General features: G+C 40.2%; 1 protein-coding gene across 1 annotated transcript; it reads right to left on the bottom strand.

The window, feature by feature from the left end:
• Positions 1-2,873: 2,873 nt before the first annotated feature.
• On the bottom strand, positions 2,874-12,177 carry MRPL15 (mitochondrial ribosomal protein L15). The gene is made up of 5 exons (XM_065668274.1): positions 12,020-12,177; positions 8,626-8,783; positions 5,887-6,052; positions 5,324-5,447; positions 2,874-4,220 (listed from the first exon to the last, which is right to left on the bottom strand). Exons 1-5 carry the CDS (start codon positions 12,116-12,118, stop codon positions 3,883-3,885), a joined length of 885 nt encoding a protein of 294 aa, XP_065524346.1. The 5' UTR covers positions 12,119-12,177; the 3' UTR covers positions 2,874-3,882.
• Positions 12,178-12,904: the final 727 nt, after the last annotated feature.

Genomic DNA, 12,904 nt, shown 5'->3' with positions numbered 1-12,904 from the left:
GACACAGCATCTTTCTGATTTTAGATACGTGTAAATATAACACTTAAATATTTAAAATGCAGAACTTGTGCAACAATTTCAAATTAGAGACAAGATTTTTACAGAACCCAAGTGTTCAACGGTACAAAATTATCTTTGCATTAGCATTTTGAATTTTAGCAATAAAATGCAAAATAATAAAATAGCAATGGGAAGCTATCTTCATAATTGATCACTTTTATATGACTTCCTGAGCACTACCATCAATTATGCTTGTATGTCAAAACAATGCTGGCATGCTGCCAGCGAAGATCCAGATCAAGGCCACAGATTTATTCCTTCACTGACATCAAAGAATGGCACCATCAACTCTGGTTGTTAAACACGAATGCTATAATATGAAGTATAACAAAGTAAAAGGCAACATGATTTTGTTGTAAGAAAAAGGGAAAATGTACGTTTTAACTTGCTTCATTTTGAGTCTGCAGTCAGATACCTGTAAGTATAGTCTTGATCAGCTGCTGTTAGTAGAGTCCCCTAGGAAATCTGTGATTTGTAATTATCACAGTATGATATAACAAGGCACATCCTCATTCAGAGCCCTTTATTTTATACCAGCCTCACATATGTAATGAGTTTTATCAAGGAACCATTCAAAAGTATGATGTTGATGATAAAAACTGACATGGCTTTCAGCATTTTATAGCACAAGTATCATGTATTCTCCTCAGCTACCTGATTGATAATGCTTTTCTGGTTACATCAGATTGGGTGCTTCTCGCTGTGCAATACATTGTTGCATATGAAAACCCCCTACCAAAACAGGATATCCAAAGCAATCATTTATCTGGTGAACATGAAAACATGGTACATATTCCTAAGTAAAGAGAATGGCCTTAGATGCCAATGCTGCGTTAGTCTTGCATCAGTGAGCCTGATCTTCACATAAACAACAGTCCATTGGGAGACTGTTTATTACGGATTTATTAGAAACCTTGTCAATAACTTATTTGTGCTTTTGATAATTCTGTGTTTGGTTGCCAGGAGCCTTGTGCTCCTGATGAGATAAAGTGAACAGGAAATCCTCTATAGCCTTGTCACTTTTTCACTAGTAAATAAAAATCAGAGCAACCATCATAAAACACTAGCTAGTGTAAACAGAAGAGGTTACAAGAAAAAAAAGACAGTGTTGCATATTTTAAATAAAGCAACATACAGCCCTTTCTGCCCTCTCCAGTTATAAGATGATAAAAGATCACCTTTATAAAGCAGAATGACCGGATTTTGTGGAACGTGGCTGTTTTGGCTCCAAGGTATTTGTAGCGTTGTAGTATCAGAGCCAGGATACAGCTGCCTTGTGACTAAGATGTCGTTCACTGAATAAGTGCTATCCAATCCCTCAACGTCACCAGACATCTGTTTCCTGTTTTCATTCTTTCTTTCGCTGTTATCATTTTATCCAAGTTACCCTTTCACCTGAAAACCATTTAGAAACACACAGAAACCAGTGCATGCACACATGTGTGTATCAAAGAAGTTGATTAAGAAAACAAAAAAATTGCAAAAGCAATTTGCTCATTTTAATACAAAGAGCAGGAGTGGAAACAAAGTTGCCATATCCCCCCCCCCTCCCCTTCTCCTCCCCAAAATACACAATGATACATAAACACTTTTGTCTTCTGGTCTTCACTAATATGACTAACTTCCTTCTTCGCTTCCAGTTAAGTAGCTTTCCTGTTGAGTACCACCACCTCCACAAAATACAATTGTGAATTGATTCATAAAAACAGAAACATTATGGCACAAATAAGGGAAGGCAATAAATACTCTTCCCCCCCGCCTCCTCCAACTCCTTCCCAAATGGAGGCAGTGTAGTATTGTAATAACAAACAGAGAAAAAAAAAGTATTGCTTGTCATTTAAGGTTCCAAACCAACAATCATCAGGATGCAGAACAGGATACATCTAAAGTGAGAAAGTTATTTACCTCACATTCAAGTTAACACTAGCTATACTTTTTTTTGGCACACGGTATTATTCTTAAGGTGCCAAAGAAGTGTCGTGCACCTCATAAAACATGAACGTTAACACCACTAAGAACAAATTCCTGCTATTCACAATCCAATTTTATATTGGTGTTCTTTTGCTGTTTCACCTATACTTAAACCACAAGTCAGGAGAACTACCATTACTGATAGCATCTAAACACACATTAACAACGAACAATAGAACCTGAAGAGTAACTTGTCAAAAGTTAGGGACTTTCTATTGTTAAGCTCTGAATTTCAGATTAGTTAATGAGCATGAGAATGGAAGACTTAATTTGTGTTTACAGATGCTGGTATGAACTGACAATGCAGTTTGTTGAGTGAAGCAAAAATCTGGGCTGGCTGACAAACACAAAAATTCCTCCTCCTCTTGTTATTCTCTGAAAGAAAAAGATTTTTAAATTTGAGGCTCACCAGCAAAATACCAGTGTTATACAGAAACAGGAGAAACAGGAGATTCAGGCACTCAAAGGGCTTTCCCTAGGAGATGGACTGGTTTGGCACCTACAGGAAACTGTAAGTAGCATTTCCAAAGGCACGTGAAAATTGCGAAGCAAAACAACTTCTTGTCTTCTGGTCTTCTGGGCTGTTTCCTGAATCCTAATAAACAAATTATCCCTATTTTAAAGGCAAATTCAGCTTCTATTAAAGTTCATGTAACTATGAGGGATCTCATTAACTTCTGAGGAATCAGAGCAAGTTGCGATAACTTAGTTTCCGCTCTTACCTTTCAGTTTACTCGTTTCACCACCCCAAACGCCCAAAACTAATCTTGCGAGTGAAACCTAGGATACTCTTGCATAGCAATAATACAGCATTCTGCAGAGATTGACAATACATACATCTGTTGGAACATGTTTTTTAAGATTTTAATGAGACCAACCTGATACACGGATAAAAAGAATTTGTTCATAACTTCTCACATCATCTTAATTCATTTGTGCACTGTCACATATGCAACCTGTGACCAAGCTGAAAACTGATCCTAATTGTGTACTTTGTTCATCACATCCTCATCCTTCCCAATCTACGGCCACTTTCTAGTATTCATTGACTCCAGATTCTGCTACGCATTTCCATTAATGATACTACATTCGTGTCTGGAAAAGTTCTAAATTCTGATTGAATAAAAAAAAGCCATTGATTTAAGATAGATATCTTTTTTTTTTCCTTCTAAATTTAGACAGAAAGTTCTTTTAAACTGCATACCCTATCCTTCTTTATTCCACCTGAAGAAGTAAGACAAAAATCAAGACACTCTCAAGCTCTACTGCTATCGATGGCAATGGCAAAATGCAAAACATTGCTATGGTATTGAAGAGGTTAATGAATTCTTCTGTACATTGTTACTTCTAGTTGGTTCTAATTTTCCCCATCGGAAAAAAGGTGAACACCTCAAGAGGTATTCAAGATAACATTATAAATTATGTGTTAGAAAACTGTATGTAGTATGATTGTAAAACTAACAGGAGTTCTGTACAGCCATGCTCCTGATTTTAAATGGGGGGGGGGGGGGATATATATAAACTAATTATTATGTCAAGTTACTCTTTGGAATCATCCTCTGAAATAAATGCAACATCACAATATTCCATCCAATAATGTAACTAGCAAATCACTGCAAGAGAAAGTGCTCCAACATGCACTTTATGTCAGACTCTATGCTGTTTCCAAACGTTAAGGCTTTTCATACAATGTATTATGACAATAATAAAGTTGAGAGCTAGCCCAGATGAACAAAAATTTATGTTTTGTCTAGTATAACAGGAGTCTTAAAAAAAACAAACATCACTTGGTATCCATTATTTCACACCCAGATGTTTCCTGTACACCTGCAGTTGTCTCCAGTCCTGAAATCATGAGCTATAGTATTTTAACAGCCTCTCATCAGTTGGTTTTAGAACTTTCTTGTCTGTCATGCTCACGATCCACCCTGGAGCAAGACCAAAAAATATCTGCCTAGGATCCTTGCGCATGCTTAACATTTTGAAGAGTTCATCCTTAGTTATGTCTGGTAAGATGTAGCCGTATTTCTTGGCAAGTTCAAGCCTGGCTTCTGCAACCTTAGATGGATCTGCCAGGTACCCACGATTCCTGGCATCTGTGTAGTAACGGACTAGATCTTCAGGTGGAAGCATTCGCTTTGGAATAGGCTGGCCACGCAGGAAGAATACTATTGGTTTACATAAAATTTCTGTGGGCAGACATGAGATAACATTAGATGCTATGCTTTATAAGACATATTTAAAGACATTAATTATACCTTCTTAATTTAATATTTTGTGCTGAATAAATTTTTCAACTCTTACTACAAATATCAAGCAAAATCACCAAATCTTCAGAATATCCTTGCTCAGAATGAGATAGTGGTTTAACAGTTTCACTTAATCAAACACCTCTGTTTGAACTGGTATTTACAGTGACAGTCTGGATGAACTACTACTTCTAATACATTTAGAATGTCTACTTTGGAAAGATACTAAGCTAGATGCCACCATTTATTTAAAGGACTGCCTTTCAGGTTAGAAGCAATGCATTCGCATGGCTACTTACACAGCGTACCAACAAATGTCAAATTTGGTGTTTCTGTTAAGTACTTTTAAATCAAGAATGAATGGCACATACACCTATTTAATCATTTGTGAGACTATCCTCTTCTCCTCAAGTTTTACTGAATTTGGCAAATTACATTCCGGGTCCTTTTAATCTCAGTATTTTGATTATTTTCCCAATTGGAAAAAAAAAAAAAGAAAGAACTTGTATCACTCCAGGGTAACATATTTTGCACACTAAAAATGTCTATTCCTCTTGTTCTCAGCCTCATTCACACATGAAAGCTCCATTATTGTCAATAAAAACTGCATGAATGAATATAAGGCAGGATGCAGCCTCAAGTAAAGCAAAGCCTCATTCTTCAGTGAAAGTGTTCTGAAAACAATAGCCATTTCGACTGGAATGATTCTGAGCTTCTGTAACTTAGTTATTTCCTCACTTTAACTGGAAAGTATTTTAAATTAAAAATATAAACATGCACAGTGTTTTCCAGATCTTTTTTCCTGAATCTTCTCAGTGTTCTTAAACACGTGAGAAAGAAGACAAAAATTAAAATAAGGTTTTTTTTTATTAGTTCCTCTACTTACAAAGCTTCTCGGACTCCTTTAACTGGCTGACTGGTAAATGACTGCAAAGACTGCTACGGCTAAAGAGCAAAACTGAGGATGCATTACAGTTCAACATTTCCATAACGGTGTTTTGTTGAAGCTTTTAGAATAGAAGAAGTGGATGAGAAATTCTTACCCAAACTCCTTGGATCATAGAATGATGTTGTTACAACACCTCCATTTTTTTCTACGGCTGCAATTGCTAATTCAGATGCCCTCTGCACTTCAATATTTACTTTTGCTGCAAAAATATCAGCACCCTGTAAATTTCAACACATATTAGAGTAACATTAAAATAAGTATTTAATGACATACATTTATTCTTCTCTACAGAGTTGTAGAAACATTAAATCCAGCAAAATATTATGATTTGTCTGTTCCCTGCACAAAGACAGGTAACCAAATTGCTCAGTCACCTGGGCTGAATGAAAAAACAAACCCCCTGCCTTTCCAAAACATGCATACATTTCCTTCAGTACATTATAGTCTTCTGTGCAAAATACTTGTTCGACCTCTTGTTATGTGCTCCTTCACCATCATTTTTGTAGTCTCTCAGGTCTTAAACCACCATCCTGGGTTTTTTTTTTTGCTAACACACAGTGCCCTCTAGTGGATTTACTACCACAAACAGCAAACTAATTTATGAAGCAAAGATGCTTCCAAAACACAGCAAAGAACCTGACAGTCTAGTACGCATACCTCCTCCACCAGCTGGATACCATAATCCCTTTTGAGAGGTTGCACCGTTACACCTCTGGCATTAATGAGCTGTGTTAAGTCAATCGGTTGTGTGGGGTCAACTCTACCCAAATCAATCAGGTACTGCAGCCTCTGCAGACTGAGCGGTTGATACTGACGTCTGCAGCTGGGGAGAGGAAAACAAAAAACAACCAAACAAAACAATCAGGAATTTACAAAACTGAAGCTTTAATAGGAAGTGGTCAACTGAGGTACTGCACACTGTAGTCCATTTTCTACCTACTCCTAACACTACCAAGGAAATGTTTAAAACACACCCATCCATAAGGCAAAATTTTAAGTTTAAGGCAAATAAAAGCCATAGCTACAGCACAGGATTCTATTTGCCTTCAGGTTTGCTCATACAACCCCACCTCCAGTATGATATTAATCAATAAAGGAATCAAAGTGTCGGCATTTCTTGGGAAGCCAACATGGTTCTAAATAACTACCATGCTCAAAGTGAACCAAGCTTGGTAGCTTCACTGATACATTCAGAAAATTCCCCCACAAAAAACAACCCAAAGACAGCAAAACACAATCAAAACCAAATATACCCTCTCCTCCCATATAAAAGACTACCAAAACAAACCCAGCACGTGCTCCTGCACAGCTTGCCTATATCCAACAAGACTTCTTCAGTCCATTCCCACTGTACCTGGTATCTCACCAGTACTAAATGGAATCTTCCTCTAAGTATCACAAAAAAAGAGAAACATTGCAAATATACACATTAACCCATATCCCCAGAGAAAGCTGGAATATTTCATCAATAGCCATCAGCTTCAGCAGAATCTAATTTTGAGGTTTACGCAGTTCTAAATTTAGAATACAAGCAAATTCTCAGAACAGTATTTTCCCCATCCCAGTGTCTATGCCTCGTGCATTCCACTGATGTCAATGCTTAAAACTCTCATACAGTTTGACCACTGCTAGTGGAAACTGGTGAGCGGTAGCAGAAAAACTGAGCAGCAGTTTTATCTTTTACTGGCAAGCTAAGTAAGAAAGACAAGTAAGGCAATTTGCACTGCCAGACAGCTCCTAACAGAGCAGAAGTTCAAGAAGTAGAGGAACACCACTGCAGATAGCAAGAAGAGTGAGGTGAAGATAAACAGGCAAAGACATTGCTCAGTGTGCTCCCATCCAGCCATGATAATGTCTCTCCAGTGTACACGTTCACTAGGAAACCATTCACAATTGCCTAATGTGGAAATTTTGCAAACAATATTGAAAAGAAATTACAGAATATATTTTTTTGTTTCCACATGATGTCAGATGTGCTAAAAAGAGCAAGGCTATCAATTTCTTGTCACTGCAGAAGCTTGGATTTTTGGTATTGGTTATTGATGAACTTGTGCCCACTGTTAACATAAGAAGCTCAGTGTCTGCATTGTGCAGCATTTCCTTTGGACTGCAAATCTACATTCTGTTTTCTAAGGTGCTTCTCATTTACTCTTATAATAATGTAAACAAACAGGAAGAAATGACAGTACTTGGAAATAAAGTTTGAATTACACTTCAAAACTAGTAAGACTCACAGAGAAAAGCTTTAATAACCAGGACAGGTCTGTAAGTTATGGTGCATGCATGAGGCATGTAAATACAAAAATGCACAACTATTTGAAGTTATATCAGCAGATGAAACAAACTGTAAGTTTAACAATTCACAAGCAAATACACATTAGCCTTTTCATTCTTGAAATGTCTGCTAGGTGTGGCATATTTTTGTTACTACTGCCTATAACAGCATCGTATGGGTGCAGAAGTTTTCACGACCACACCTAAAGCAACAAAATGGTTAGTGACCCAGGTAACACACATGCTATGTTAGGAAACAAAACCAGCTTTAAATAACGACAAAAAAAAACCCCACCACAATTAATTTTTTAAAATTGTCAATATAAGGGAAGGAAATTAATAGAACAGTGGCACGTGGCTCTTCAGCTAAGGACAGTGACTGCAGAAAAAGACATGTTAGAAGAATACTTTAAAACGTTAAAAAGCTGGAAGATGGATACAGCACAAACAAGCACAATGTGAAAAGAGGACAGTGTCAAATAAGGCAATGTCAAACAAGGCAATGCCCGAGGAGAACAACAGTGAAACATGACTTACTGGCCTCATGCAGCAGATTTGGTATCAAAGTGCTTGTTAAGACCCCAGGTAGAACAGATTGAGTACAGACAGACAAAACACTGCAGTGTTGCAGAGCTAAGAAAGTAGAGTCATGAAAAGAAGCAGAATTGCTTGGCTAGCAGCAGATCAGAGATTCAGGTGAATACAGCAAAGAGAAATAACACAGCAAGGCTATGGATTACACTGTCATGCCCAACATCCTTGCTGGAGTCAATGGGGCTTTTCCCAGTTGGTTTGATAGGTTACCTGCTGTGCTGACAGGCTGAGAGAAACTAGCACACATGGAGGAATAGTGTCAGAGGAGAAACACATTCAGCTGGTGGGAGGAGATTACGCAAAGAAAAGGGTTAATAAGCAAAACTTTACAGCAACAGAAAATAAGTTAATTCATTAAAAAAATATCTCACAAGAAGTGGGAGATTCTGCTGGTAAGGAAGCTAGTGATCTGAGAGGAATATCTCATTTTCAGTTAGGCCTGTTTTGACATATTAGAATCTGGCTTCAGTAGAAAGATCAAGAAAAGCAGAAAATGATCAATTTATATGTAAATGTGAATGAACTTACCTATGTCCCTCATTAAACCCATATTTTGGTATGGCCAAGTAAAATGGAGTTTGGCCACCCTCAAAGCCTAATCGGGGGCGATTTCCTCTTTGTCTTTCTCCTTTGTGACCTCGACCACACTTCCTACCGCCGTGTCTTCCGCGGCCACGTCTTTTCTCCTTGAAAACAATCAACAATACATTTAGTCAACTACTTTGGAGAGAAATATCTATAAAACATAAGATTTCAGAGATAGAAACACCTAAGCAAAAAGGTGATTCTGGAGGAAAAATTAAGAGACAGCTCTTTTCTAAAGGGAAAATCAGAAAGGACTCAACGTGTTTTTTGCAGAGCACACACAGCTCTAGGCAGGCACCACAAACAGTCTGAAAGTTTACATGGGCACATACTGCTATAGAAGGAATACCAGTATTTAATCATACCTCTTACACCTCCAAGTTAGAGAATTTTCCTGAATTAACTATTGATATTTCCTCCTATTTCATGAGAAAGTTACTCAGTGCTCAGGAGTTTCCCAAAACTGACAATGGAAAAAAGATATCAAAGAAAAAAACCCTCAAATCAATTCTACTTCAAGGTGTAGGGGAACATTCTATATATGCTGTGCACATAGAGAGAATTCTTTGTATGGATTCAGACTTTCTAAACAGTCTGCGAGTGTTGCAATTTCTACTGACAACAAATCAAAAGAACATTTTATTTTAGCCTTTATTATTTTCAAAATTAAGACTATTATACTAAGTTATTAGTTTCTTAAGCACTTTAAAGTAGCACTGCAGCTCTAAGTTGCAGTTGAGGCAATCTTCTCACATCAGCAGAAGTACTTGCACAGCAAAACGGTGAATGGGATCAAAGAGTTAAGCACAGGTAAATCTTTTTAACCTTCAATTTAAAATCTAGGTCACTTGCACCCTTCAGTACCATTCAACATTCAGATAACCAAGCTTCAAGTACCCTAATTCTATGAATCACTCCGTGCAGTTAGACTGCAGCACACAATATTGAATGACTATATAGAATATTTCATTCAAATCTGAGAAACGCTCATTACATCATGGTACTTGATTATGAGCCTAACACTACAAAGACACAAAATTTGATGGTTTATGCTCTTTATTGTGTCTGTAAGTTTTCCAAAGTTATTACTTAACATGCAATGACTTAGTAGAAGAGTCAGTACAGACGTATATTACTGATTTTTTTTCTGCTCTATTTGAAACAACACCTGACTTAAGATGCAAACTTACCTGTATTAATACTAAATCGTAGAACCATAGAATGATTTGGGTTGGAAGGGACCTTAAAGATCATCCATTTCCAACCATCCTGCCATGAGCAGGGACACTTCACACTAGACCATGTCACCCAAGGCTCTGTTCAGCTTGGCCTTGAACACTGTCAGGGATGAAGAATTTACCACTTCTTTGGGCAACCGGTTCCAGTGCCTCACCACCCTCACAGTAAAGAACTTCTTCCTTATATCCAACTTGAATTTCCTCTGTTTAAGTTTTAACTTGTTACCCCTTGTCCTGTCACTACAGTCCCTGATGTCACTACAGTCCCTGACGTCACTACAGTCCCTCTCCAGCATCCTTGCAGGCTCACTTCAGATACTGGAAGGCTGCTATGACGTCTCCACGCCTTCTCTTCTCCAGGCTGAACAGCCCCAAATATTAATCAAGTGCAGTTTTAAGCTAGATTAGACCATCCATGCCACCAAAGGAAACTGACTTGTCCCCAGACTACATGCTATACTTCCTTATAGAGCTCCTTGCACTGACACAAGCAGTTGTGCAGCTCTGTCCTGGTCAGGTCAGGGAATTAAATGTTCATCTAACCTTCTTTCAGATGGTTTAGCTCTCTGTTCTGGGTCACTGCACAACCTCTAGCAGCAGCACAAAATATACAGTGGGTGTGAGCACCTGGAGGCAAAAGGACTGCCCAGCTGCACACACCCTCCCCCCTTCTGACAGTTGCCCATACACACACCAGATTACATGGTGACTTTAGTTAACACAAGTACACTGGGAACATCTGGTCACAAACGGAATGTAATCAGTACATTGACCAGATTTTAGATTGTCAGAGGACCTTGTCAAAACTCAAGCTTTTTCTGCAACTTATGCTTGTGAAGTCAAATGCTCTTAAATCTTCTTATTTAGGAACTTCCTTAATCACAGAATGAGGTTGTCAGACACAAAAATACCAGAGAAACAGATTCGAGGTCACTTGTATAAACTCTAACTGAAGGCAAACAGTTAACAGCAAAAAGGGGGAAGGAGGGAGGGTAGAACCTCATTTCCCAGATGAAGTCCCAAATTACCTGCTAAAGAGCCAGTGAGCATATAAAAATCTATTTTTGAGCTGAAAAAAAAAGTGGCTCCCAAAAACCAACAGCTGCCTTGAAAAAAACAGTCCTGAGAGCAAACACTGGCAGGAAAGCATCAGTTCTGGTAAACCTCAAGTCCAGACTATCTCACATCATCTGGATGCTAAGCCTGAAAATACCATTTTGAAGCCTGGATTAGTTTGAAAAACCTTAAGAATCACCACTCCAGCCCTGTACAGGGTGACTCCTAGCTCTGCTTGACCCTGGCCAAGCTGGACATTCACAGATCTAAGTGAAGCAACTTGACAGGGGAACCCCAACAGCTGCAGGGAGAGAAGAATTTCCATTATCTTGCCTTGTCAAGGCAAGAGGAGTTTCTGAGTTACAACTATGCAGTGCTCACCAGCTCTGCAGGCATCTATAGGGAGCCTTAAGCACTGACAGGGAAGTGCTGCTTGGTGCCATTTCTCTATTCCTATGACTTTAGCCCTTGAACCTCATTCCCCTGTTCACTGATATGCCCCCCAAACCAGGAGAGTTTCTTCCTGGTTTCTTTTATTTAGTTTTCTATCACTTTACAAGACAAGGAAGATACCATTTAGTTTTGGTTTTGATAAAACAACAGTAACAACAAATCCTCCTGGCATCACACTCCTTTTTAAGCCTTTTAACTGTCCCTTTTCAAATATATTACCCCATTCCATAAGTATCTGGTACTCCTTACTTTTTTACTGTCTCTACACACACCCTGACAACGGCCCTGAGGTTTAGCCAGGGCCACTCATCAACCTGTTCTCTGTACGTATGGCTATTCATGCACCCGCTACAAGCACGCAAAGAGCAAGAACAGGGCCAACACACACAACAGTACCACTCACTCCTTTGCCTTCCCACACCTGTTCCTGCGAGGCCGCTCTCCTGGGCCTGCAGCCATCTCCCTAAAGGCCCCATGAGAACCCCCCAGGCAACCGCTACCGGGGCCAGGTATGGCCGCTGCCGAGACAGCGTCCTGCCACCGCGGGGAAAAAGCACCCGTACCCCACCCAACAAGCTGCAGGCACTCACCTTCTTTTTGGAGCCTGGGCTCGGTCTTAGGTTGGCCAGACTGACCCTAGGAAGGGACCGCAGCAGCTCCAGGGCCTTGCTCCCGCCATGCCCGCTCATGTCCGCTCACCCCCCAAGGGCGGCCGCAACGCTGATCCGCACAATTGCTTTACGGCAGAACCATAAACCGCACCTCCCGAGACTTCTCAACAGTGTCGTGCAGGCTCCCCCGCCAACGGGGGTGTAGAGGGAGCTGAGGCAGCGCAGGGCCGAGGCTGAGAACGCTGCCCGGTGACCCGGGGCGCCCGAGCCTGGGACGGAAGAGGTGCGGCGTGCCCGGGCAGGGCAGCCCTGCCGCCTCCGGCTGAAGCCTCGGGGCCGGCAGCGGAGCGGGATCAGCGCGGCTACCGCCTTGGGCCTCGGCCGGCTGCTGCCCCGTACGCGCTCTGCTGGGATGAAGGGGAAGATGCGGAGAGTCCGGCGCTAACGTGTATTAGAATACCCGTGGGTCCCAAACTACGCATCCTTTCACAGTATTTGCTTTTCTATTACTCACAGATTTCAGTCACATAACACCAAGCCTTTACAACCACTGGGATACAACTAAAACCAGCTGATGGTGCGCAGAACATCCCTCAAAAGTGCTACACCCTGCATCAATCCAGCAAAGGTTAAAGGGAGATACTGATTGGAAATGTGCATGACTATTAAGGACATGGAGCTCTTGGAGCAAGTCCAGAGGAGCACCACGAGGATGGTAGGGGGCAGAGCAGTTTGGGTTGGAAAGGACCTTAAGATAATACAATTCCAACTCCCCTGCCATGAGCAGGGAGACCTCACAATAGACCATGTTGCCGAAGGCTCTGTCCAACATTGCCTCGAAAACTGCCAGGGATGGAACATTTA

The sequence above is a fragment of the Lathamus discolor genome, chromosome 2 (genome assembly GCF_037157495.1).
Source record: "Lathamus discolor isolate bLatDis1 chromosome 2, bLatDis1.hap1, whole genome shotgun sequence".
Taxonomy (NCBI): domain Eukaryota; kingdom Metazoa; phylum Chordata; class Aves; order Psittaciformes; family Psittacidae; genus Lathamus; species Lathamus discolor.
This window is presented reverse-complemented; position numbering and strand designations above follow the sequence as displayed.